The sequence below is a fragment of the Anopheles merus genome, chromosome 3R (assembly GCF_017562075.2).
Source record: "Anopheles merus strain MAF chromosome 3R, AmerM5.1, whole genome shotgun sequence".
NCBI lineage: Eukaryota > Metazoa > Arthropoda > Insecta > Diptera > Culicidae > Anopheles > Anopheles merus.
In genome coordinates, this window is record NC_054084.1 from 3,701,029 (window position 1) to 3,726,348 (window position 25,320).

Sequence of the window (25,320 nt, forward strand, 5' to 3'; positions counted from 1 at the left end):
TGAGAAACATTTAGAATGTCAAGCAGTGTGACCAAGTGGGCGCCCCTTTGTTGAGCTGTCAAAAAATGTGCGGGATTCGTCGGAAAGAGCGGACACAAACAAAATAACCAAAACAACGCAACACTTTCGGACGAATCAGCGATAAAGTTTGATAACTTTCTGTACAGAATATTGTGCATTCTCTTCACAACTAAGGCCGATCTGTAGTGTGGTGTAAATGCGGTAGAAGATACGCTTCAAAATGTCGCAAACCGTCGTGGAGCTGCACTGGTTCCCGAAGTATTCGGACCGATTTTTGACCGCGGCAAGTTCCGAAATCAATTTGTACCAGGTGAAGAACGATCTGATTGATAATGTGGAAAAGTCGAGTAAGTAACGTGTGTTGCGTTGGAGTTCCGCAGAACGGTTGTTTACTAACTCGTTTGGCCTTGCCTCACCATTTTTCCAGACATAAATTTGGACATTTCCAAATCAACCACTGCCACGCTGATAGCTTCCGAGTCGCGTTATCAGTTTGTACGGACCGTAGCACCCTCGTACCATGGTGGAGGCGAAATCAACTTTGCAGCCGGACTGCCGAACGGAAAGGTCGCGTTATGTAACTTTGTCGCCGAAAACAATGTCGAATTCAGTAAGTGTCTTTTCTGCAGCATGCCTGGTTACTGGTGGTTCTGACACGTAATTTTTTGTATGCTTACAGCCCCAAGAATATCCCGAGCATGCACGTGTATTGCCTGGAGCGAGCTGGAACCGAACTTCCTGGCGATGGGACACGACCGGAATCGGTCCGACAACTGCATCACAATCTGGGACACGGAACGCGGTGTTCCGAATCAATCATGTAAGTCGGAGGGGTAAGTGAGCAGAATCTGATCTTTAGTTCATTGTATGCTTCAATTTCCTTACAGCAATTGTAAGCATGATTGGACTGTCGGAAACGGCACATTCTGTGTGCTGGGACAAAACATTCCCCCAGGTACTGATAGCAGGCATGAGCCACAAGTACATCAAAATGATGGATTTGAGACGTAAGTGGGAAAGCGATCTCGAAGCTTGAGTAGTACGCAAATGTACCAAAAATTAAATTCCCTTTCACAGAGAACCCAATCATCACGACGGTAGCAAACACACGAACGGTGAACGGAGTTTGCGTCGCTCCGAACGGTCGCTACCTGGCAAGCTACGTCGAAAACATTATAAACCTGTGGGACTTACGTTCGTTAGAGAAGCCGATCAGTCAGATACAGATGCAAAAGAGCATCAGCCAACTGTCCTGGTGCCCAACGCGTTCCTCCGTGCTGTCGACGCTTCAGCGCGATTCGCCGTTGATAAACTTGATCGATTTGCACTGGCCCGGCTCGGAGATGGACGGTGGCGAACCGCACTCAGTGAAACGGTTCGTTTCTCCCTTCCAAACAACGGCCACCACGATGATGACGAGCCGTGTGCCCTCGATGGCGTACCTTTCCTGGCATCCGTACGATCTCGAGCGGATGCTGGCACTGTCGAGCGTGGGCAACATTTGCGATTACCGCATTCCGCAGCGAGTGGCCGTATCGTGGGACAACAACAACAATCTGTTCGGTAACAACGGCAACGATCTGCGCCAGTTCGCTACGCCGACCCGTTCCTCGACGCCAACCGATTCGCTCAACCAGTGGAACATGGACAGCAGCGAGGAAGACATTGCCGAAACGATGCAGCATCGGGCGCTGAAGAACTATGGCCTGATGGCGGACCTGCAGCGCAATGGTGATTTGGTAGAAAAGAACGACGGATTACAGGCGGTTTGGCGCATGTTGGGCCACATGGTGAAGGAAGACAACAAGCAGGGGCTGAAAGAGATACTGGGCGTGAATAATGCACTGGACGGACCGCCGATGTCGCAATCCGAACCGGTCAACACGAAATGGGTCGATTTCAGCATGTGCAGCGGGTTGGTGGTGTACCGTAGCGAGCAGCGTGACATGGCCCAGCTGCTTTGCGGCTGGACGTTCGAGCGTGAGAAAGAAGCCTCGTTCGGTGCGTTCCTGGACGAGCTATGCGCCAAGCGCGAGTACACGCGGGCGGCCCTTCTGGCGTGCTTTCACTTTCGCGTACGGTTAGCGATCGACATTTTGGGCCGCGGAGCGGATCAAGCGTCCGATCCGAGCTCGCTGTTGCGTGTGGCCGCGATCGCACTGTCCGGCTTCTCCGCCGAACGGTCCGAGCTGTGGCGCAAGCAGTGCGGAGCGGCACGCACGCAAATCGACGATCCGTATTTGCGATGCATGTTTTCCTTTTTGGCGTACGAGAAGGACGGCTTCGAAACGGTCACGAATGAGACGCAAATTTCGCTGAGCGATCGGATGGCGTTCGCTTGCAACTTTCTGTCGGACGTGAAGCTGGCCGAATACACAAAGGGCATGGTGGCGAACTGCATCGAAACGGGCGACCTGAACGGGCTGCTGCTGACGGGTGCCACAAACGACGGCATTAGCTTGCTGCAGAGTCACCTAGATCGGACGGAAGACGTTCAAACGGTCGCGCTAATTGCGGCCCGCTTTCTCACCTCGGAGCTGCTCGCCAACTATCGCGTGCAGTACTGGATTGCGACGTATCGGGACATGCTGGACGTGTGGGGCTTGTGGGAGCAACGATCCCAGCTGGACATAACGCTGGGCAGCATTCGGTCGCCACCGCGCAGCTCCCGGTCGGTGTTTTTGTTGTGCAATTTTTGTGGCAAAAACGTCTCGATGGCACTGCAGGAAGATGCGCGTCTGCGCGGGAACGCAACCACCATGCATAAGCTGTCCTCCTGTCCACACTGCCGAAAACCGTTGCCCCGATGCGCACTCTGCCTGCTGCATATGGGCACGACGATGGGGGCGATATCGCAAAGCCAAGCCATCCACGGCCAGATCGGGTGGCAGTCGAAGCCGTTCTCGAAGTGGTTCAGTTGGTGCCAAACCTGCCGCCACGGTGGTCACACCGAGCATTTGACGGAGTGGTTCAACCAGAACACCGAGTGTCCGGTGACGTCGTGCAATTGCAAGTGCTTCGCCAAAGATCTGCCAATGCCGCAGTTTCCGCGCGACAAGGACAGCGTCTCCTGACATCAGCTGTCGACGATGTTTTAGAGACCGGTACCGTGAACGATGTTGATGCCGTTCGGGTTCTTTTCTATTTGTTGCAATATGGGACAAGTCGTGTGCGTGTCTCAAAGGAAATGTTTATCTTTTGGAGGATAAGAGATGCTGTTGAATGTTATTCATCTGTAGGTCGGAACAATGTCTTGCAAGAGGGACTTTAAAATTGTTTTAGTTTTGCATGGCGTTTTTTACAATTTGAACGGGGGAATGCTAAGCAGCGAATAAAGTAACACGAGTAATCACGAGACAAGATTAAATGTTACGTTTATTTTGAATATTTTAGGGATTGAATTTTTACAAAGAAATTATTTTAACAAAATTTATGAGGTGGCTTTCTAAGTAATAGGTTTAAAAGATAAGTTCACAAAACCCTTGATTAAAGCAGAAGCCCCCTTCAGCTACGGTAGGGGAGGGAAAGCTATTCACCGTTCGTTGTTGCTCCCCACCAATGTATCACACAAGCACCGCCCACTTTGTAGATGTAGCTGTAGGAAAGCATTCAAGTGTAGCTGTGTTAGTGCCGCGTGCGTATTGCCGTACAGTTAAAGAGGGGAGGGCGGGTTTGTAGAACATTAAATAACATAAATTACGCTACGGTACTCGGTAGCGGGGATAAAGGTAAACTGCAGAGGCTTACAGTAATGGCAAATACATGGCAAGTTAAATCGTACCGGAACCGGTTAATCACGGGGTTGTAAAAAAAGCATAGAAGCAAAGGGCATAAAGAAGCAGCAGTGTAAAGGACACACAAGTACACACGGGCGGGTTGGTGTGTAGATAGTATGGCGCGACGAGGAATCCGAATGACACGCCTGGTGCTGATGGTCGAGATTGGAAGTAATTAATTTAAATTTATCATTCATTAGCCAGGTCGGCATGTAATGGAAATTGCGCTACGTTATTAAATTTCACGTATTCCAGCCTTTTTTTGCGCCGTGTGACAAATGTGGGGTCTCTTTTTTTTAACAAGGATATACGTACACACGCTCGCTCCGGCATGACGATGCTGGGGTATGCTAAATGTCACATGGTCGAGGGCACGAGGGAAGGTTCCCAGGCTCTACCGTGAACACAACGCTTTTCTCTTGCGCCTTGCGCTACGCAGCCGGGAATGGGTTTTGATGCAAATGGCGATGTTATGAAGGCTCGGCTGACCATTAACGTAATTACGCCGACATTTGCTTGGACGGCCGAGCTGGCCGAGCTGAAGCTGATTTCTTTGGGCGGCCTCCAAGCGGGAGACCCTCCAGGCGGCGGGTGGTATTTTATGTAATTCCAAGAAGAAATTAAAGAAATAGTGCACAACCGAGGTGAAGCGATCGGAAACGACTCAAGCAGGGCCCTGAAACAGACGGGCCACCAAAACCAACGAAAAGGAAGAAGAGCATCATTTTCTCCTCCCCCTCCTCATCCGATCGTAATAGCGTTGTGTTTATCTTTATGCCGTTTTAAAGTATGGAAAAATTAAATTAATGCTTATCGTTTGGTTCTCTTGCGCTTGGCGCTAATGGAAATGGAATGGTGTAGGGTGGCGGCGTAGCACTCCCCGGTGCACTTCGAAGTGCGAATAAAATGGCGTCAGCGGCCGCCAAATTAAACAAAACCGACCGAGAGACGCTCAACGTTGGCCGGCTGCGCAGGCTGTCGTAAAACTTGTATCTAGAATGCTGATGCGTGGCGCTGCGTTTTGATTAGCGCTTGCGCAAGGGGTGTGAGCGAGCGTTTGCGCTGGTGGCTTGCTTCGTTTTTACGAGTTCCGAGAAGTTTACTCCATTGTGTGTTTATGGATGAGCCCCACGCAGTAGGCACGGCAAAAGTAATTGTAATTTTTGATGAAGGGTTTTCGCCGAAGAAGAAAGCGCCTGGCTGGGGAACTGGGGAAATGCATAATGTGTGCAATGTGAGTGGTTTTTGGATTACAATTTTTGATTGGATTGCGATGGGTACATTCAAAACTCTCAGGGCGGTAAAAATATAATTGTTAAGTGTATATAATTATGTATAATAGTATATTAGTTTGTGAAAAAGTCTTCTTTTATCATTGCAATAGTAACCTTATCCTTATCGCCAAGTACACGCATAATGCTACTGACAGGCTCCCCTTACTAATGTGATGACAGCAACATCACATTGATTCCGTTGACTTTTAATAACTTGTGTTATAATTTAAATATAATCACAAACCTCGGTACCCAGCCCAACTGCAATTTCAACCAGGCATTGCTGCATTACACTCAAATACCGAACACGTAAAATGATCTTCATTACCATTAGCTTTATCACGGGCGGCGCTTAAAATTATATTATTTAGAATTATTTAAATTGCTGAAAATTATAGTCCCCCACATCCCGGCATTCCCGTTCCCACTCTCGCGGCTTCATCGAAAAAAGCGACGAAGGCAGAGAAGAAGAGAACGCATCTCCACCCAGTCCCATGTGTATTATAAGCGTTTATTATCAATTATGTTTCAACGAACACTACTACTACTACTACCTCCACTACTACGGACGACAGTGAGTGCGTCGGTCACACGGTGTCCCGAGTCAACTTCGATTGCTTTCATTCCGGTCCGTGGCAGTGGAAGTGGTTTATTATCGCTAATAATAATTTTATCCGAATGCGCAAAACGCACTGCCACGAGAGAGAGCGAAAGAAAGAGAAAGCCTTCATTCGATCGAGCTTCTTTCCCTTTCACACGAAGGTTTCGCGTTTTCAATTAACTCTCGGCAAAAGCATGGAGTGCTTCAGTTTTTATTCTTCCTGTCACAAACCCCTGGGCAGGGCAGGGCTTGAAGACTTGGTGATCCATTTTCATTAGCTCGGCCTTTTGCTCCGGCTTGGCCTGGATGGGTAATGCCAAAGCCGATTGCTCACCTTTCGAAATGGCGAAACGGGGCAAAGTGTGAAGAAATAACGACAACACCACCAGCAGCACCACGATCAGGAAACGAGAAAGGGAAGGTGCATCCGGTGCAGTTGCCTGCCTGAAAATTGAATTCAATTTCGTTAGCCAATTAGACAGCAGGGCAGTCGGGATCATTTTGTCGCTCGATCGCGCGCTCGGTGACGAATAACGCTTCGAAACCGCAGCCGTGATGCAGCAGCCTCAGTACCTTTGGAATTGGTTGTGCCGTTGCACTTAGAGGTCATAAAATAAACGCTTCAATTTGGATTGGGTTTGGCACTTCGGGGCGGAGGTGCAACGTGCTGATGAAACGCATCCGACCGTGGCGTGGCAGAAGCTCTACACAACGGCCTTTTTTTACTCTTTTTAATACTGTTTGATTACGAGCTTCGCCGGGGCAGGCAAGGCTTCCCGTGTTTACTTGGTCCCCTTTTGTTTCTGTTCGTTTTGGTCCCAGTTTACGATCTTAACCACCAAATTGACCAAAGATAAGTCAATTTCCGTTTCATCCCTTTTTTCAGCACAAGAGTAAATTAACTTTACCTAAGAATCGAAGGTGTGTGTGTGTTGAGCGTTTTTCTTTCACTCATCTCCCGTACAAACATCCCGTGTAAGTGTGCTATTGTTTCGCGCTTCGTGCATACCCGCTCCCCTTAGCTCCACAGTGAATTACCGTCGATCAAGCTGCACCCGAAGTATTTACCATAATTGATGATCGTTACTTACTGGATCGTTCATCTGTGTGCGCGCGGAACGGAAATGATTCTAACCGATGATCGAACCCAATCCGATGTAATGGAAAGCAAATGAAGACAAACGAAAGAAGCAGCGGAAGCGCACTTACTCCCATTTTGGTGAAGTATTTTCGGTTGCCTAAAGTGTTAAACAGCAGATTAATTCGTCCGGGTTGTGTGTGGAGCGTACCTTTGCTAAATTGAATCGACACCTAAATCAATTTGTTTTCGACAGGTTGAAATCTACCTTCGGTAGTTTTCCTTCGGCTTGTGGCCGGCAAAGATGTAAGGGAATGCTGCCGAACAAATTGCAGCATTAATTGGAGTGGCTCTTGATTAGTTAGTTAGCGAAGAGAAAGAGGATCGTGAAGAAGGAATTGCTCGGAAGTGCTTTTGGAATTAGTGAGCGTATACTATGTTGCATGAAATGAAACGATCTTGCTTTGAACAACAATTAGCAGGAGAAAGAAATTGTACCTAATTCACTGTCTCTATTGCAATGTAATTTTAAAACACTTAATGTGATCGTGGCTTCTAAACTAGGGTTTTTTCAACTAATCGCCAAAACATACACGATCCACACATCGTCATGAGGTCTAATGTTATTATACAATTAGTGCTCATTTCACTACTAATGAAGACATTCCGGTAGACAATAAACTTATAGTCGGCTGGCTCGGCTCGAAATGGGAGCATTAGCGTACCTTAGCCATTAGTTTAATGCTTAGCTTAAGCATATCATGATGAACGATCTTGACAAAATATCACGATATGGAAGCCACAAAGCGGGTTTGCTCCACAACGGGCCACACCCGATTGACTTCTGTATTGTGGAGTATTTTCTATATCAGCCTTGATGGTCTTCGCGATCGTGTTTACGTATAGTAAGAGTTGAAGCTCTGTTTGTAATGTGCGATTAAATGCAAAAACGAAGATAGGTTTAGCCTTAATAAGACTCGATGACAACATAAAGTGGTGCTCGTTAGCGTTTGGTTTAAGGTTAACTTTTGCACAGCACTTCCTCTCGTATGTTGGACAACAAGCACTGTTATGTCGGAGGCAACAACTGAAACCGTTGGCTGTATTCATTTCATGGACGATTTGAGTGCTTTTGCATCACTTTTCGCTGCATTGCTGGTAGCTTTCGGTTGCTGGAATGAAGTTAGCGGAAGGTTTAGCAATTATAGTTTTCTAACTGGTACTCAGGGGTTGTCTAGAAACTCTTGAAAGAAATTCTGAACAACTGTGAACACAAGTAAATCAATGGACTCATAAGGCAAGCGTTTGTTGGTCTACTTCATGAAATTTATTTTTATTTCATATCCTTCCTACTGACGCTTCAAAATATCATTATATACATATTATGCAAAAACAATAGCGTAATTTGAATGTCCATAACACAAGAAACATCCCGATCTGCCCCAGCTCCCTCCCATATGACTCCCTTCTTTTACTCACTAGAAAGTGACCAATCACACGCCGCCTACCCCGCTTAAGCCGCTCGAAATGAGATTTGACAAAGTAGAATGTGAGAACCGGCACAGTTTTCCCACCCATCGGCCATCGGGCTTTGTTCCGTGCGGCTAGTAGTAATAGTTTTCCCAAGTTTCGCCCATCACTATTGCAGTTAGCGGGCTGGTGGCTCCCCCCACCGGCTGGTAATTGCTTCTATTAAATGAGGTGGAAGCATGTAATTGCTGGGTATAGTGGTGGGGAGAATGGATCGGCGGCATCGAAGTAAGCCTGAATGCTGCCATGCCATCGCCCAGGCCGCTGTGTTCTAATATCGGAAATTGATATTTTAATCATATGTCCATCCGGGCCGGAGCTCATCCGTTTGGTTGAGGGGGGATTGTCGATGCCGCTGTGAACAACGACTTGCCGGTACTGCACGGAAAAGCCCGTAGGTGGCCGGGGTCGAAGGAAAAACCAATCTGGAGCGCTGTAATTAAGCTCCAACCGGTGGCGTCAAATGTCTCATCGGGGTGGACCGGGTTGACTTTTCCACGAGAGCCATTAATTATGCGGCCGGCTCGGTGGCCGGCATGTTTGCTCATCGGCTGTTGACCGGTATCGCAACAAAGAAAACCCCACCACAAGCCCTAAACTTTGCAAGAATGTTTCCCTCTCCCGCCTAGGACCGAACTATCGTAATCAAAAGTCATTAGCCATGGTTACAGCTGAAATTGATCCATGGGCCATCGAAATAATGAGGTCGCCTAATTGCGTTCGCCGGGTTTCCCGTGCTCGGGTCATGTGACGAGTGTGCGTGCGCCCAGGGCACACGCGTCATTGCCAGGGTGTCCCGAAATGTCAACAGGAAACAAATTATTATTTAATCGTTCGCTTGTAATATAATTAGACGCGGAGGCCGCGGAGGGCGCGCTACGATTTCCGATTTCTGTGGGGCCTTTTGGGCGAGGGAAAAGCAATACAAAAGCGAGCGAATTTCTTTGTTTCGGTGCGCGCGCTTTCAGTGGCGAGCTTTCGGGGGCTTGCGGGCTTTCTGATCGGGCTGATAAGTTGACAAATTGGGTCCCCCTTTTTCTAACCCAATAACCTGTGGCGCTGACGGTGCCGGCACCACTTGATGTGATTTTGTGCTCGGTGGGGTGACTTAATTTGAGCATGCAAAATAAAACGTTCGGTTCGGGGTTTTCGGGCTAATTTCAAAATAATCACTTTTTTGTGGGGGTTTTTGCTGAGCTGCGGCCCCAGGCCGGGAGGGTTGAGGGCGCCATCGCTCGAAAGGACTTATTTACATGAGGCAATGTTTTGGGGGATTCTTCCCTACCGAGTGAGAAGAATACTTGTACTGACGTTTAATGGTGCGACGAAGTCAAAGATGTCTTTTTAATTATGAGAAAATGTGAAAGAATACCCAAGGGATGGCAAGAAGAAGCCGTGCAGACGAAGGCTTATTTGTTAGATTCATGTAATTTTCTATCCCCATTCTTTTGTAGCTCACTTTGTATCGCTTATCACCTGAAAAGGGGCTCCCGGGTTTGAAGAAGAATAAAAGCTTTCTGCATTGAAGAAAGGCCCTCGCCCCTGCACGAGATAATAATCAAAAACGCCTGTTCGGCGTTTGTTCAATAATTAGCTATTCGTTAATCATATTCTTTGAATCAATCGCTAACCGAAGCGTGATAAAGCGAACTTTTCGCTCAACGCGCGCGCTCGCTCAGCAACAACACCACGTGCAAAACTGTACACAGAGAAGGGTAGGCACAGTTTAAGCGGAAAGAGTGCCAGGAAGCAGGTTTGCGCATCGAAGAAAGCGCAGCGAGAAAAAAAAAACGGAAAATCATGCTCTGCAAACAACAGCAACGAAGAATGGCGCAAGAAAAGCAACCAGCTCGCGCTACCAGCGTTCGCGTCATATTTGGTCGTCCATTCGTAACGCCGGATCAATCGAATCGAACGATCATTAAAGCAATTAAAAAGTGGTATTTCATCTCAATCGGTGCACCGGCAGTTTGAGCAGGGGTAGGGACGGAGAGGTGATATTTCTAATTTAAATATTTGGGCTTTCGATTACACAGAGGCCCCGGGACCGACGCGATCGCTCCGGCTGCCGGTCTTTGCCGGTCCGGACATTGCCGGGACCGTTTAATGAGATCAAGCGAAGGAAAAGCCCGGGATGGATCTAATTAAAAGATGAATTAGAAAAAAACACACACACACATACAGCCCGGTCCGGGATGTTTGCTTTGTGCTTCGATCGGTGGCCGTGCCACGGGACGACCATCGTTAGCGAAACGCGCACTATTATCAGTGTGCCTCGATGTGATGCTGACGAACAGAAGCTGGTTTAATTAGAAAATTGATCGGGCTGTACGGGGGCCGCTGAATTAACGATCGGAAAAGTGACTGAGCTTTGCGAATGGGTGCACCTCCCTCTTCATGTAGTTTGCCTTTCCCCGGCCAAACCATCAGCTCAACATTGTTTCGAAAGTTTGTGCTGTCAAGGTGTTGGAAAGATTAATGATCGCGGGGTTGCGCGTGATCTTGACGGCGGACGGAGAGGTTGAAGAGGTAGTGAGGGTCATCTGAGATGGGTGGAGGGACAGGTTTTGCCTGCAGGCTGCAAAAAGGCTGCACTTCTTGACCCAGGGCATTGAGGCTCAAGTGTGTGCTTGTTGTTTTCGGGTTAGTGCCTCATGTAACTGGCGGTAACGTAAGGATTAATTCCTAGAAGGAGATCATGTTGTGGTAAATTTAAATTGGAAAATCAATGCCTAGACGGTTGTGATTGAAATTAATGATGGATTTTGCAGCCCTGAGACGAGCTTTTACTAGGCAAAATATTGATATTACCCTGAAAATACCTTGAGCATATCTCAAATACACTCGCACAACTCGTGATGTGTACCATCACGTACGTTTGTCAATCAACAAATTAGATCCTCACGCAAAGCACCACCCAAGCAAAAACAAAAAAACCTCACGTTCCGCTAATGACTTTAATGCATTTGATTATGATGATTCAAGGGTTTCTCCATCGCTCGGTGCACCACAGCGGCGCAAAGCAAATGTACAGACTTTTGTGTCCAAATTAAGCCGTCCAAAGGGAAGCCGGTGGGTGCCTTTGGCATGATCGTTTCCCGGGAACGGAAGTAAATGAACTGCATTACGAGCGTGTTAACAGCCTGTTATGGTGGGGCTGTGGGGTTTTTTTTTTTTGCCGCTACTTCTGCTCGGAATCTGACCGTCCCAAAGGGGGGTGTGAGAAGACTGTGAGTAAAAAAAAGGCTGACATCTCTCTGCCCCATCGTTACAAGATTTGGTGGATTAGCTGCACCACAGTACTGCGGCTGCAAGTGGGTTCGTTAGTTGGGAAAATGTCGAAGGGTTTTTTTACCCTCACACATTCCATTCTGTCTCTCACAGGCAAATTAACTTCACCCTAGAAGAAAAACGGTTTCTTTCCAGCCAATTTGTGGGCCGAGATAAGAACAATTAAGGCGGTGAGTTTTTCTCTCTCACGTAAAGGGGAAAAGTGGCTTTTTTGCTACGTAAAATCACGTAGTAATGAAGTGTGCTCCGATAGAACATTAAAATGGTAAACTGGAAACAGTGGAAACAAATTAACCTTGGTCGGTGCAGTGCGTTCACCAATTGCACCGGTGATTGTTTCCGATCGTTATTATTTTGTTATTTAAAATTAATGTTAAGGACACAAGATCCACGCAGTGGTTGATGAGTTAAATTAAGCTTCAAAAATCGTTAAAAAATTGAAAAATACGAAACAATCAACAAGCTTCCTGTTTGTACAGTTGTAAAACCAAACTAAGGCTTTGATGTGTAATTGATTCCGTTCAATCAAATCTACAAAAAAAGTAAAATGTGCTCAACTTTTAGCACTCAAACACTCATGATTGATTTGATTGTTATGATGGTATCGCTGTTGGTTCAACAGGCCAAAAAGAGCATGTTTAACGCCAATGGATCAGACACGGATCTTTCATCACGTTGTGCGCGTCCAGACATGATCGTGCCTTGCCGATCGTTCCCATTTTCAGCTCACTTAAACGCATTGCTCTATTCACACAGCATTGTGACCAATTGTGAACAAACAAAATCCACATCTTCGATCAAAGATCCACACAAATCTAACGACTGATTGAGAAGCGTTAAATAGGCATTCCTGCATTCCTGCACTAAATAGGAAAGCCGAGGGAGCGGGCGTGAGTCGTGAAATTGTGCTCTCGATGTGTGAACAAAAGAGGAATGTGTTTGTGTGTGAACAATGAATGCAACAGAGCGCGGGCACTATGATAAGGATTGCCAACGCGAGCAGACATGCCCGACACTACTGCCCACCGCGTGAGCCGTGAAATGAGCTGCCTTTATAATGGGTGTGGATTTGTGTTTTAGCGTTATTAGTTTCGAAAACAACGTTTGGCAGGCGATTGATTTCATGCATTCCACGAGCTGGTACTAACTGCTTTTCATAAGCTAATTGATGAATGTGTGTTTGCGATGAGAAGCATGCAAGATTCGATCGGCTTGTCTATTTTTATGCGTTAGTTTGATGAGGCAAATTAGTTCAAGTCTGGTTTCGATCTTTTATTAACACAAGGAGACAAAAAAGCCATTAGGAGAAGAAAATTATGAGTTTGAATGATATGCATATGTAGGGATTGCACACTTCAACATCACGCACTCAAAAACTCCCAACAAAGTTTCGTTGGTGAAGTTGAATGACCTTATTGTGGAGACAAAAGATCCCGTTATTATTAAAGATCCTTCTGTTTTAAACGCTACCTTTGCAAAATGTGTCATTTGCGAACTCCAGCATTTTGCATTTTACTAATACTCCGTCAAGACCATCTGGCTACAACGACTTGCTCAAGTCCTTGCCGTGTCAATAAACTCTCCGAATCGAACCTAAACCAGATGCTGCACACGAACCACAGCAGCAGGGCAGCGCAGCCCCGAGATAGGAGTGTCCAACATAATTGGAACCCTTACCGGAAGCGCAGCCAAAAACAAAGGGAAAAAGCATGAAAGCCAATACCACCGTTTTTTTTTTTGTCGGAAGAAAGGTCGTCCACACGAGATCACGAGATCTAAGGTGCTTCACAGTCGGCCGATCCCGCTTTGTCGGCGCCGTGAAGGAGATCGGGCAGAGGGTGGGAGAATCCGTTTAGCTTCCCACCTCCCCCGAACTGCCCCCTTTTGATTCGGCACCTCGGCAATTATAGTGCACTTCCTCTTTTCGGCACAATCCGGAACGGTCGAAAGACACCGCAAGAGGTCATGCCGACTTTCTTTTGATTTTCCCCCCCGGCTCAAACGGTCACCAAACAGGCCGCCACAGTGCCACTTGGTACGCGTGGAACTTATGATTCCGGGTGGCCAAATTAAATCATTACGGAAATGAGTAATGCCCGGTGGTCGTGGTCGGCCCGGTATGATATCGAACCGGGTGCTGGTTACAGTTTAAAAGGCCGGCGAGCCGCCTTTTGTTGGTTGTTTGTTTTGTGTGTGTGTGAGTTGTCGATCGATTTTAGGCCACATAATAAACAATCGGGTGGGCAGATGTTGATTAGTGGACAGAGCGCTGTTATGATGTAAGCGCAAGAGGGAGCAAAACTGTAATTATAAAAAGTCAATTGCACAATTTCAACCCAGCCGCACAGAAGGAACAAAATCGTGCCGGGTGGGCCACAGTTTCTTCCGCGAGCGCGCCATTTTGAACGACTCTGGTCGTGTCTGATCATTTGTTTGGGCTGTAAAACAAACAAATATCTAGCTAAATGGAGTTTAAATTTCACACATTCCCTCGAAACATTGTCCTGAAAGAAAGCTTCGTCCTAAAGAAAGCAAACAGCAAAGAGTGAGCCCGTGGACGAGTGTGTGATGGGGCATGACTTTCGAATTTCATTCGCATTCATTCCGGTCCAAGCTGGACTAATACTTTAACCCCGTCAGCATGACGTGCTCTTTGGAGCAAGCGGGCAGCCATCATCACCGACAGCGATCGCGAGCGCGCGCGCACACACAACCACTGGACATGCCCCGTTCGTTAACACGTGTGTTTGATTAGGAATTCAACCCCTTCACGGGCGCGTTGTTGTATGTTAACGAGCCTGCGATCTAAAAAAAAGAAGCCAGGCGCATGAAATCGACCCCAAAAACGGAGTCCCCCGATCAGCGGACAGTAAAGCGATATGGAAATTATCTTCACCTCGCGATCACGGTCACGGTGGAAAAGCGCGTCCTTTCCGGGCGCGAGTAGCGGGCGGGCGTGCTGACAGCAGTGTCTCCGTGCATATGGGAGTGCTCGTGGATGGGCTGGCATGCCCGCACTAGTCCTCCTGGGGGAAAGGAGAAGTTCGACATTTATTAATCCTAATGGGGCGCATTCATCATTTATCATGCGCACGACGACCCCGCGTGAACGCCGTCGAGAGAGAGAGAGAAGGTAGAACATGAAATCCGTCCGAAGCACCGAAAAATCGATTATACTTTCACACCGTAGGGGGGCGCCGTTGATGGGTGGCTCTTTAATGGGATTCTGTGCTGATGAAGCTGATCACAATATTTTCATATTTGCATTTGGGTCGTCCGCATCGGCCAACAAGTCGCAAGGCGCGTATCGGGCTTTTTTGGGCAGAGATCGCGCGACTGTGTGCGAGGGAGCTTTTGCTTTCCATCCGGATCGTGCGCTTGTCATAACTTACGTAATTGATTTTCCCTTAGCTGGAAGATCAGTACGATCGTTTTTCTTCGTGCAAACTTCTGGTTGGAGGGCATTGGATCTCGATCGATCGTGCTCGGAAGGGGCAGCAAGGAAGGAAAACGAGTAGACAAGAATCTACCGGCGAGCTTCTCGTTGTACATCAACGTACACCTCAGGCGTCACTGGAATCAATAAGAGATCTTGGTTGGTTTTTTTTTGTTCCTTCAATCCGTACCTTGATCATCCCATTTTCATCTCCGGGAAGGAAATCTAGACGAGCTGAGAGGAGCACGAAGATTGCATTCGGTTTCTCACCTGGCCCGCCGCAATCGATTTAGCCAAAACGAGATCCACGTACCCGGTGGTGGACGTGGTCAATCAGGGACCGATCGGGGTAATGAGCGATAATTCCGTCATTTGTTTTGATAAATAATCAAATTTCCCGAACGCTAGCGTACACTCGTTTGCTCGACACGATCAACTGGGCAAACGTTCGCAATAAAACATCGATAAGTGATTTTCATCTTGTTTGCGGCCGGGACGTGCCGTACGCCATTACCATACCCCATCGTGCAACCTGGAACCGGAGCTGATGGCCGTTTATTTCCGCTATGCGGGAATTGTGTGTGCGTTTTGTTGCTCTAGATTGGAGTGTGTGTGTGTGCGCCCCACAGGGCCATGTTTGCGATCTCGTAATGATCTCGTTCGTACGATCAACCTCAAATGGGTTAAGTGGCTGGCAGTGGTTTTTGGCATGCCTCCGACCACATTCATCTGTCATCGTTAATCGACCAGAAGGGGAACGTATATAGAATGGGGTAGGGGTCGGGACTGGCTGAAGCAATTGAACTGGAAAGGTAAATTCATAAATTATTGCACCATAATTTAACCTTCCAGGTGTAGCAGACATTGTTTCTAGGATGGATACGTACGAGGTGTTATTCGATTTGGGTTATGGTGTGTTTAGATGGTTAGATAATGGTTTCGTTTCCATACAAGGCGTTGGTGTATGGGTTCAATGTAGTAGATTCAATGCCACGCATCAATTTTGTGAGTGAGAATATGTAAATAAAAATACATAGACCAAGAACAGTCATCCGGATCAGTAACCGTTTACAAAGAAATCGTTGCTTACAAGATAATGGCACATATGACTTCAACGATAACCAGACAAAACCCTCAAAAAACCCTTTTCCTTTGACTTCACTTTCTTCTCGCAATATGGTACAAATTATCATAATTGATATAATTTAACTGTACCCTGGTAAAAAAATCAAACCGGAACCAAATGTGTCTTTAGCAACCGCAATATTTGTTTTGCTAATCCACTTAAACCCCGAGACAGCTGTTGGAGCGGTCAATTGTTATGTGTTGTGTGTGTGTTTTACCCATGCTTGGCTTTCCTTACAACTAAAGTAGCTCCAGCAAACTTTGATTTTGCTTGAGATTAATGGTTGAGTTTGGAAAACAAAACTGTAATTGTAACAGATGGTATATCTACAGTACAGAGCAGCTCGTGTGCAGGATAAACGTTTAGTAATACCTCTTGTGGACAGGAATTCAGTTGAGGATCGCTCTCAATATTTCATTGATCAAACAACATTTGCATCTCGCAGCAAATGAAAAATCTTTGAAAATGAAAATCTTTGCATCGCGAAATCCTTTCCAACATACACACAAACTGCTTGCCTACCACCGTGCATTATGCTGAATAGGAAGGAAGAAAACCGCGAACGAATGTAAAATTATGCACGTATAATGCATGAACCGGTAATGGAACGATCGGTTTGTTCGGTCCGGTTGGCTGAAGAAGCAAAACTAATTTCGAAAGCCCCACTGCCGTTTGCCGCTCGTAATGTGCGATCGCATCTCAGGCTTCAGCTCGAACAAAAGCAAACCATTTAACGAAAGGAAGCGATTGAACGGGCTAAATGATAATGTTTTATGTGAACATGAAAGGATATGGTTATCCATTGTTCGGAGTAATTGCGCCGAGTGTACAGATTTGCTTCGGTTAGTGAGACGGGGCGAGGGAGGGAGGGAATGCTGGATGCTGCCTGCTGGTTGAAGCTGCCAGTTGTTGGCTAGTTAATTGTCCAGCGGGTAGAGCGGTAGTAGCAGCAATATTCGTGATGAGTTGTGGTTGTGAACAGATCTAATGGTTAAAGCTCTAATGGTTGTGTTTAATGTAAGTACAGGCTTGCAAAGGAAATGCACTGTTCGAAGAGATTCATTACGTTAAATGATTTAAGAAATGAATTCGAATTCAATCAGGCTGTTGTGGGTTCATTCGCACAAAGCGGATTGTTTATAACTGGCTCGTAAAGCGTTTCCCATACTGGTTGTACATCCGGTACAAATTTTATATCTGCACTGCAGACCCCGAACAAACTGGTGACGAATTGATTAATTTTATAACCCCTTTTGCCAGACCACAGAGAGCTGTAGGATGTGTTTTTGGGTGTCCAGTCGTTGTTTATTCCTCCTTTTATTTGGTGGATTATGGTGCAACCACACGAAGAGACGAATAAACTTAAACGAATATTCACACCAACGGGGGCTCTCGAACCAGAACGATGACACTATGGTTGACGTACGGTTAATGGCATTTTAATAGTTTTAATCGTACCGAGCCTGCCCACGCGTCTCGGAGCTGAAGCGGAATCGAGATGCAAAGGACCCCAAGAACATGGCGAACGGGGCGAGAAACGTGAACGTGTCGAGTGCATTTTATGGTCGATCATGAATCGCTCAAAATAATGTGCTATATTAACGAAGTTTCAGTGACATTTTGGGAGGTAAAAGAGGAAAAAATCATCTTGTGAAAAGGGTTTGAAACGTTGTCAGAAGAAAATAATGTATGCTTTTGCAGCCATTCCTTCTAAAGTTCTGCGGAATACGTTGTTGTGGAGTCTCGACTCAACTTTAACCTTTCATAATCAAAATGATCGACATAATACAACTTGTAGCTTTTACTTTTCCCCGTGAAGCTGGAGCAGCTCTCAGCTACGGTAGCAGTCTGAGCAATGTCCGTTAAATTAAGGCGAATAAAATTACAAGCTAATCAAAGCAAAGATATGTCATAACCGAAGGCCTAAATCAACGGCAGCCAAACCCAAGCAGGAAAAAACAGGAAAGACAAATGATAGCAAACGGGCTACTTTGCTACGCCTTTCGCGCTGGTTTCAACGCGAGGCCAGTTTGCCCCCGCTTCCGCCTTCTCCTAACCACTGGGAAAACTGTCCATTCGCTGCTGGTCCGCCATTCTTGGAGGGCAATTAATTTGGCAGTGGAATTTTTTAATTTACCAATCCGCTCTATTATTTATTCACGCCACAATGGCCCCAACTGCCCGGGGGCTGCTGGTTTAATCCACCATAACGTAGCCTCCTCCCCTCTCCACCTCCTCCACCTTGGACGCAAGGATTGGCAGTTTGTGTTTGAACAAAGCCCCCAAAACAGTAGCCGTCGTACGATCGACCCCGATCGATTGATCGCCCCCTTCTCTCATTGCCACTGCATCGCCACCGAGCGAAACCACATTAAAGCGATTTGATAGACATTAGATTTCGGTTTTATTAGATTTTTCGTACGCTTAATCGTTTCGGAGATTGTATTCCGCCTGTTTAGCGTTTGTCTTCTTTTCCTTCCCGCAAGCATCCTTTGTGTCGAAGGCTTCCCGTACGTACCTACTACACGGTGGGGAGTAATCAATTCGGCAGTAGTGCTCGCTGCCATTGGGAGGAGTCTGTAAGTTTGTTTTCTACCGACCTTTCCTTCTGGTGACCGTTTTGTCGGTGTAAAGGGGGAAGCTGGAAGACTTGCCCCCGTTTTTCGAATGACTTGTCGATTGGTGGTATGGACGAGAGTGTTTGTGTGTGTTTGTGTGTTTTCCTGTATTCCCCTCTCTTTTAGCGTTGAATCTCCGGGCTTTGTTTTGATTAGATTATAAGATAATGTTAATTGGATTTACTTCCCCGTCTTTACTTTCCTTCTTCTCGATACTGTCGTTTTTACCACACTAACACCGCTGAACTGTGCTGGGCCAAAAGCAAACAAAAGTTCAAAGCGGATCGAATGAGATTTTTTGCATCTCATGTTGGGGAATTAGATTGAGCGTATTGGTAGAAAAGGAGGGGACCGATGGGGCAGCCTCGACATAATCGATTCTGGAGCAGTATATGAGGGTAATTAAAAGAGAAAATTTGAATGTCTGGCTGTGTCGAAAGCGCTGTGTAAAGTGTACGAAACAATAGGTTTACAGTGATCAAGTGTTCATACATTGCCTGGCCCTTGGAAGGAATGTAAGAGCTTTTTGTTTGGATTTCTAGCACTTGTAAGTGAGAATTTGAGTCGGTAGAGAGCTATAATGTAATAGATTTCAAGTGCAAAATTGTGAAAATGATATGAAGTTATCATAAAATTAACTCAACAGTTAAAAACAGCTCTTGCATCTGTTTCTCAAACAGATTCAAATCTACGCTATTTAACATCCAAAAGTCAGCCGTAAACGAGACGCCATTGTTTGCATGACTGTGCGCAGATTGATCGTTAATTTATTGGATTATTAGATGTTTTGGCCCGGGCCAAAAGGATGCCCCGCTTGGGAAGATCGTTGCCCCTGTTGCACGAGCGTATGTATGTTAAACTCCTCGATACCGTGTCTTTAAAAGCGTCAGATTCGCTTACAAATGGTTTGATTTTGGGTAGGGGAATACAGTGCGCTACGTTGAGAGTATAAACGCTGACACGGCTCCCGAAAATCTTGTGAGACGCTGCGTCATTGCGCTAATGATCGCTAAGCAGGAGCCAGGCGGGTAGAAGGTACCGTGTTCTGATCAGATAAGCTTTAGCGTTTCCTTCGATCTTCGAGTCTTCTTCCGTGGCTCCGTGGTGGTGGCTGAGAAACGTATCGATGTTTTAGAATGATGATTTGATTGGTTTAGGGGCGAAGGGAAAGCGAATCAAATTTTAATCTAAATTATATTAAGAGCTGTACCGGGCGCTTCTTGTAGTTGCTCGGGACGGTCGGTACCTCAAGCATTGATTTGATACGGCTCACGGTTCTTAGGAGTGTTGGCAAAGGGTGTTTTTTTTTTTCGGGGATGCATCCCGCTGTTAGGACGGCGCCAACATCGGCCCTGTGGAATAGGTGCAATATCATTCGATAGTTGTCTGTAAATAAACGATGCTGTTGTTAGTTTGCTTTGGTTCACACAAGAAAGAAGTGTATTTTTAAGTACAAAAAAGAAGAGATGAAACAGTTCTCTGTATTCTTGCAGAGACGAAACGACCTAATGATTAGTTAAAAACGTGTCAATTTCAATAAAAAAATGAAAATTTTGATTCTTATACATGATGTACAAGGTCCGGCATCAGTAAACGTATTAAATATATCATTTTGTTTCGTGTGTGTGTGTGTGTGTGTGTGTGTGTGTGTGTGTGTGTGTGTGTGTGTGGTTTACGACTCGTCGCTGGAATATTTAATGATTTTCTTCTGTGTGGTCGTTTATCTTGTACTGTGAGGTTAAGTTTATTCCCCCCGAAAAGCTTGACATTAAGCGCTTGTACAGGTATAAATTGCCCACGCAAACTTGTGATTTCGTTGGCGTGGAATGATCCAACCATTTTGAAGCCATTTACTGTGACACATTTATGGGTGAAAACGGAGCTCCAAAAATAACGCATTATATTATTCTAAACCTGACGAATCAAACTGTTGAAACCATTAACAAGAGAGGAAAGAAATGTGCTCATAATGAATTCAATTGTTTTAGCCATTTTCTGAATGACCTCTGCTTTTCCCCGGTTTGATGAGCACTTATTAGTTCTCATTCAATTAAAATGATATTAAGATTGTTTCGACCGATAAGCTGGTCCTCAAATTTAACTCCAAGTTTAGGTCACCCCAGAGCGGCGTAATCAAGCTATAGCAGACTTGAGGTACAAATTTCATTATCAGGCTCATTAATATCTTTGACATCCAGCAATGACCCCTTGGTAGACTACGAGCGATTTGCGGCAAAATCCGTTTGGTATTGATTGTGATCTTAGATCATGATTGGTGGAAAAAACGAAACGAAAGAAAAAGGTCATTGCGTGGTCCGATGTAAGGGCAAGGAATGATCGAGTTTGGAATGATAACGAGCGGGTGGGTGGGACCATCAACGCTTCTGCTTTAATAAAGTAAAGCCAAAAGCTATTAATCATACGCCTGAATTACATTGGCCAGCTTTGAAGAGTCGGCTTAGGGGAGGCAATGTTTGTGGTTTTGTAAATTTATTCCGAAATAAAAGCTATTTCGTTGCGGAAAATCTGTAATCGCCACGGTTGACATCATCTGAGCTGTCAACCTTTATGATCGTCATAAAACGCGGACTTGAGCGGTAATTATCATGTGGCAAAGTATCAAAAGCACGCAATAAGCTTAAGCATGCAGTTGACATTAACTAGAGGGTAATTAATCTAGCGCAGTAATAAAAAACGACGGATGAAAACGGGCAAACAGCCCGAAAGTCCCGATGAATATTGTCCCATGATTTAAGGGCATGATTTTGGGAACTGAGCACGTGCGAATGGGCTGTTTGGGATTGGGAGGGAGAGAAAATAATTAAAACCTCATTAATGCTTATTTTGGTGGTATGATGGCGTTAGGGGGGTTGTTTTATTGCACTTTATACTTAATAATGGCGTGACTGTCGGTTTGTGTAACAGTGCGAATTATTGCATTGTTATATCAATTTCAGGTAACCTTTAGATTGAAGCCGGTCTCATGGTACAGTCGTCAACTCGTACGACTTAACAACATGCCCGTCATGGGTTCAAGCCCTAAATAGACCGTGCCGCCATATGTAGGACTGACTATCCTGCTATGGGGGGAAACCAATAAGTCACTGAAAGCCAACCCCACAAGTGGGTTGGCAGGCCTTCGGCATCACAGGCATCGGTTGTTGAGCCAAAGAAGAAGAACCTTTAGATTTGATTTGTAAGAGAAATACGACTAAAACAGTTCTACGTGCAATTTGCAACGACTTTTTTCATCCAAATCAGCTTGCAAAACTTGTAAATCTGCTATTCAATTTCAATCGGTCCACATATGCATCAACATTCAATTTCAATTCCCATCCACATGGTACGATTTTCAACAGATTTAGGCGCACCGAAGCACTCCTTCGAGCACATTAGAATGAATGATTGACGCATGATTTGTTGGCACAGACAGTGCAAGAAGCCATTTTTAACCACAATTTGTCACAAATTTGTTTGTTTCGTTCCGAATCGATCAAATGTGTGTGATGTGTGTGAGGGAAAATTAATTGGCCTTTCGGGTGTGTAGAAAACAGGGGAAACTTTTGCATCCCCCCACGGTAACGAAGCTGATTGGATAAGGCCGACGGCTCCGCCCCTGCTGTTGCGGGAAGATACGATAGTGTGCGTGTAGTATGGCGTTCGTTTTGCAATAGTGTGCGCGGCGCAATGGTGGAAGCAAGGCGGAGCTTGCGTGTTGCGTGATGTATGCAGGGCTCGTTGCTTGGTAGGTGTAGTTTGAAAAGTGTTTAATTAGGATTAAATAACGATTAATAACTACTGAAACTAATCAAGATTTGACATTGATTGCATTTTTTTAAGGTAAAGTAAAAAACGAGTATAATTTGAACATAAAATAGGCTAAAACCCTTACTCCCTTATAACACCGCACGGAAGAGCCCTGTAACAAGCTTTTGTTGGGCACTTATCTCCAGCCCCGTGCACCTTCGAATCAGTTTTCATAGCACGTTTGCCGCTCCACGTTGGTTCAGTATCCGTTGTACGTTCGCTTTGCGTGGAGTGTTGGGCCGTTCGCGTGCTCATTCGTTTGTTTACGCTCGCATCGATCGTTCGTGCTGTGGTTCGGTTTGCGCTCGCGACGGACACGCGTTGGCCTGCAAGGTGTGCACAAATTGGCCGTCGGGTGATGAATGAGCGCGTTCATCATACTAAAGTGGTTACATTTGAAGTGGTTCTACAATTTAAGAGGTTCAAAAATAGTACCAAAAAGTGATTGTAAACGAAACGCGAAGGAAACTACTTGACAAAGCACTGCCTTTGTAAGGATAGGCAGAAGAAAATAGGTCTGGTGACGCTGGTATGCTAGAAAATCGTAGAATTATCACCTCCCAGCTGAGAAACGTCAACAACAAGATCAAAAGGTAACAGCCGAGCAACGGTTTGTTAGCTGCATTAAATACAACCAAGGAACGAGTAAGAAATAAACCAAATGCAAACTGATAGATAATTGAATTTGCACCCCACGCGCGGACTTGCTTGCAGAGTGAAGTGCATTCCAGGGCTCAGTGCAGTATCGGCACCAGCTTCAGACCCCACTGGTGAAGTGTTACGAGTGTACCGCGTTCGAACGACGCGTCAAGGAGCGAGATTGTGAAGTGTTAAAATTAACGTTGCTCTCGTTCGCGTTCAATTAACAATCCGTGCACCGCACTGTATCCTCGCGTATGTGACCCTGTGTGTATATTCACGTGTGTGTGTGTTTGTGTGTGTATAGCTCTACTCTGTGTAGTGTGTGTAGGTGCATCTAGGTGCGGTTGGCAAGTGTGCTGTGAAGTATGGATTGGGCGAGCTTGAGTGAATTATGCAACTGTGCTAGAAATATACATATTGTGGGCAAATATTTTCCAATCCACTCAGGCTCGGTGCTCCGCTTTTTCAATTAGCCGCAATTAGTCGCTCGGAGAGAGAGAGAGAGAGAGAGAGAGAGAGAGAGAGAGAGAGAGAGAGAGAGAGAGAGAGAGAGAGAGAGAGAGAGAGAGAGGAGGCTTCGAGTCTTATCGCTAACAGCCGAAAGGAAGAAAAAGAAGAAACAGAAAAAAACACAGCGGCCACTCAAACACGAAAACCGATACGCCATTTGATAGGAAATTGTGCACAATTATCGGCCGCTTGCAAGCCCGCAGGATTCCAGCCAGCAGCAGGTTTGAAGTAGCAGCAAAACGTTCCAGTTTGTAGCTTCAGCAATCGAGGTAAGAACGAACGAGTCGTTTTGCTATGCCAATGAAAACATTCTCACCCAGTCGTGGCGCGGGAAGTTAGCCGAGCAGCTTAACATCAGGGATCAGTGGGTTTTTCTTAAAGTTTTGTGTCCCGGCTGCGGTTAGCGTTTGTGTCCGGGCTGGCAAACGAGTTAATCAGCCCAGGAAATCCTTCCAATTACGCAATTTCCTTAATCACAAGTGGCCTTTCAGCCAACCGCAAACCAGTTGGTGCATTTTTTTTGAGAACTACAAATCCCCCGAGCGATGCCAGTGGCAGTCGACAGCGGATGATGATTGGTTCGATTGGTCCGAACGTTTGTGGATAATTCTGCTCGAAAAGCCATTTCAAGAGTCCAGAAAAAGCAGCCCTGTTGGAAAAGTTGTGTCTTTTGTGTGCTGGTTTCGTTATATTTGGCAATGAAGCTCTGTGGGAAGAATGATTCTGCTTTGAAAATAGAAATCGAAAGCACAATTTGTTTCTATTCAAAATTGGAAATAATTGTTTTGAAATGTGATATTTGAGGCACTCATTCCTTGTGCCGTATGCAGCTAATGCTGCAGATAGAGAACGTTATTAGATTGTATAGCGATGCAGGTACGTTGTTTAGCATTTTGACAGACACGCGATGCACCGCAGTGGATTCAGATTGGAGCTTTATTTTGAAATTAAATTGTAGCACATTAGAAGCTGCCAAAGGGTAAATCGTTTGCACATGCTTGTCAGCGCAATCAGGAAGGGTTGAACATGTTTAGTTGAATTCAATTAGAACGGATTGGTAGATTAGTTTGATAGTAGGATGCAGATACAGCACCAGAAATCATACAAATACTACCGATTGAGTGAATGTGTTTGGTTGCTTAAACGACTTTATTTCATTTCCCACTCACAAAACATATTTTCCTTAACTTTTTATCGATGAATATACTATTGAGGGCCTTTGTTTGTAAAAGAAATAAAACTAATTGTCCAGTTCCACCCAACTAATTATCCAGCCAGCCAGGTAGCTCTACCTATCATCTGAGTCGCGCACAGTAGGCAAACACTTAATGATCACATTTCAATTTTTAGACCCCTTGCCGTCAAGCAGCAAACAACAGCAAAAAAGCTCTCGCGCGCTGTGTAACGCTTTTCCGACACTTCCCAACAGGGGCAGGATGTTTGCTGCCCGGAAAAACAAGGAATTAGCCTAATGACGATCATAAAATGGCTGAGCGTTGGCTAGTTTTGACGCGGTGCTTGATTGATGGGACCCCAGCCAGCGCCGGCCAAGGGTCCGTCCGGCCACCGGCAATGGGGCGGCGGGGATGGCGTGAAATCAACGAACCATC

At 45.8% G+C, this 25,320-nt stretch overlaps 2 protein-coding genes across 3 annotated transcripts in view; both read left to right on the top strand.

Annotated features, from left to right (window-relative positions):
* Positions 1-6: 6 nt before the first annotated feature.
* On the top strand, positions 7-5,453 carry LOC121596078 (GATOR complex protein MIOS). The gene is made up of 5 exons (XM_041920693.1): positions 7-368; positions 449-631; positions 701-841; positions 909-1,028; positions 1,099-5,453. Exons 1-5 carry the CDS (start codon positions 242-244, stop codon positions 3,093-3,095), a joined length of 2,568 nt encoding a protein of 855 aa, XP_041776627.1. The 5' UTR covers positions 7-241; the 3' UTR covers positions 3,096-5,453.
* A 17,290-nt stretch (positions 5,454-22,743) lies between these two features.
* LOC121596951 (homeobox protein aristaless) overlaps positions 22,744-25,320 on the top strand; it is a 63,771-nt gene continuing 61,194 nt past the window's right edge. For both annotated transcript variants that reach the window (XM_041922359.1, XM_041922361.1), the window contains exon 1: positions 22,744-23,979. The gene's annotated coding sequence lies outside the window, so the exon portion shown is untranslated. The remainder of the gene's footprint in view (positions 23,980-25,320) is intronic.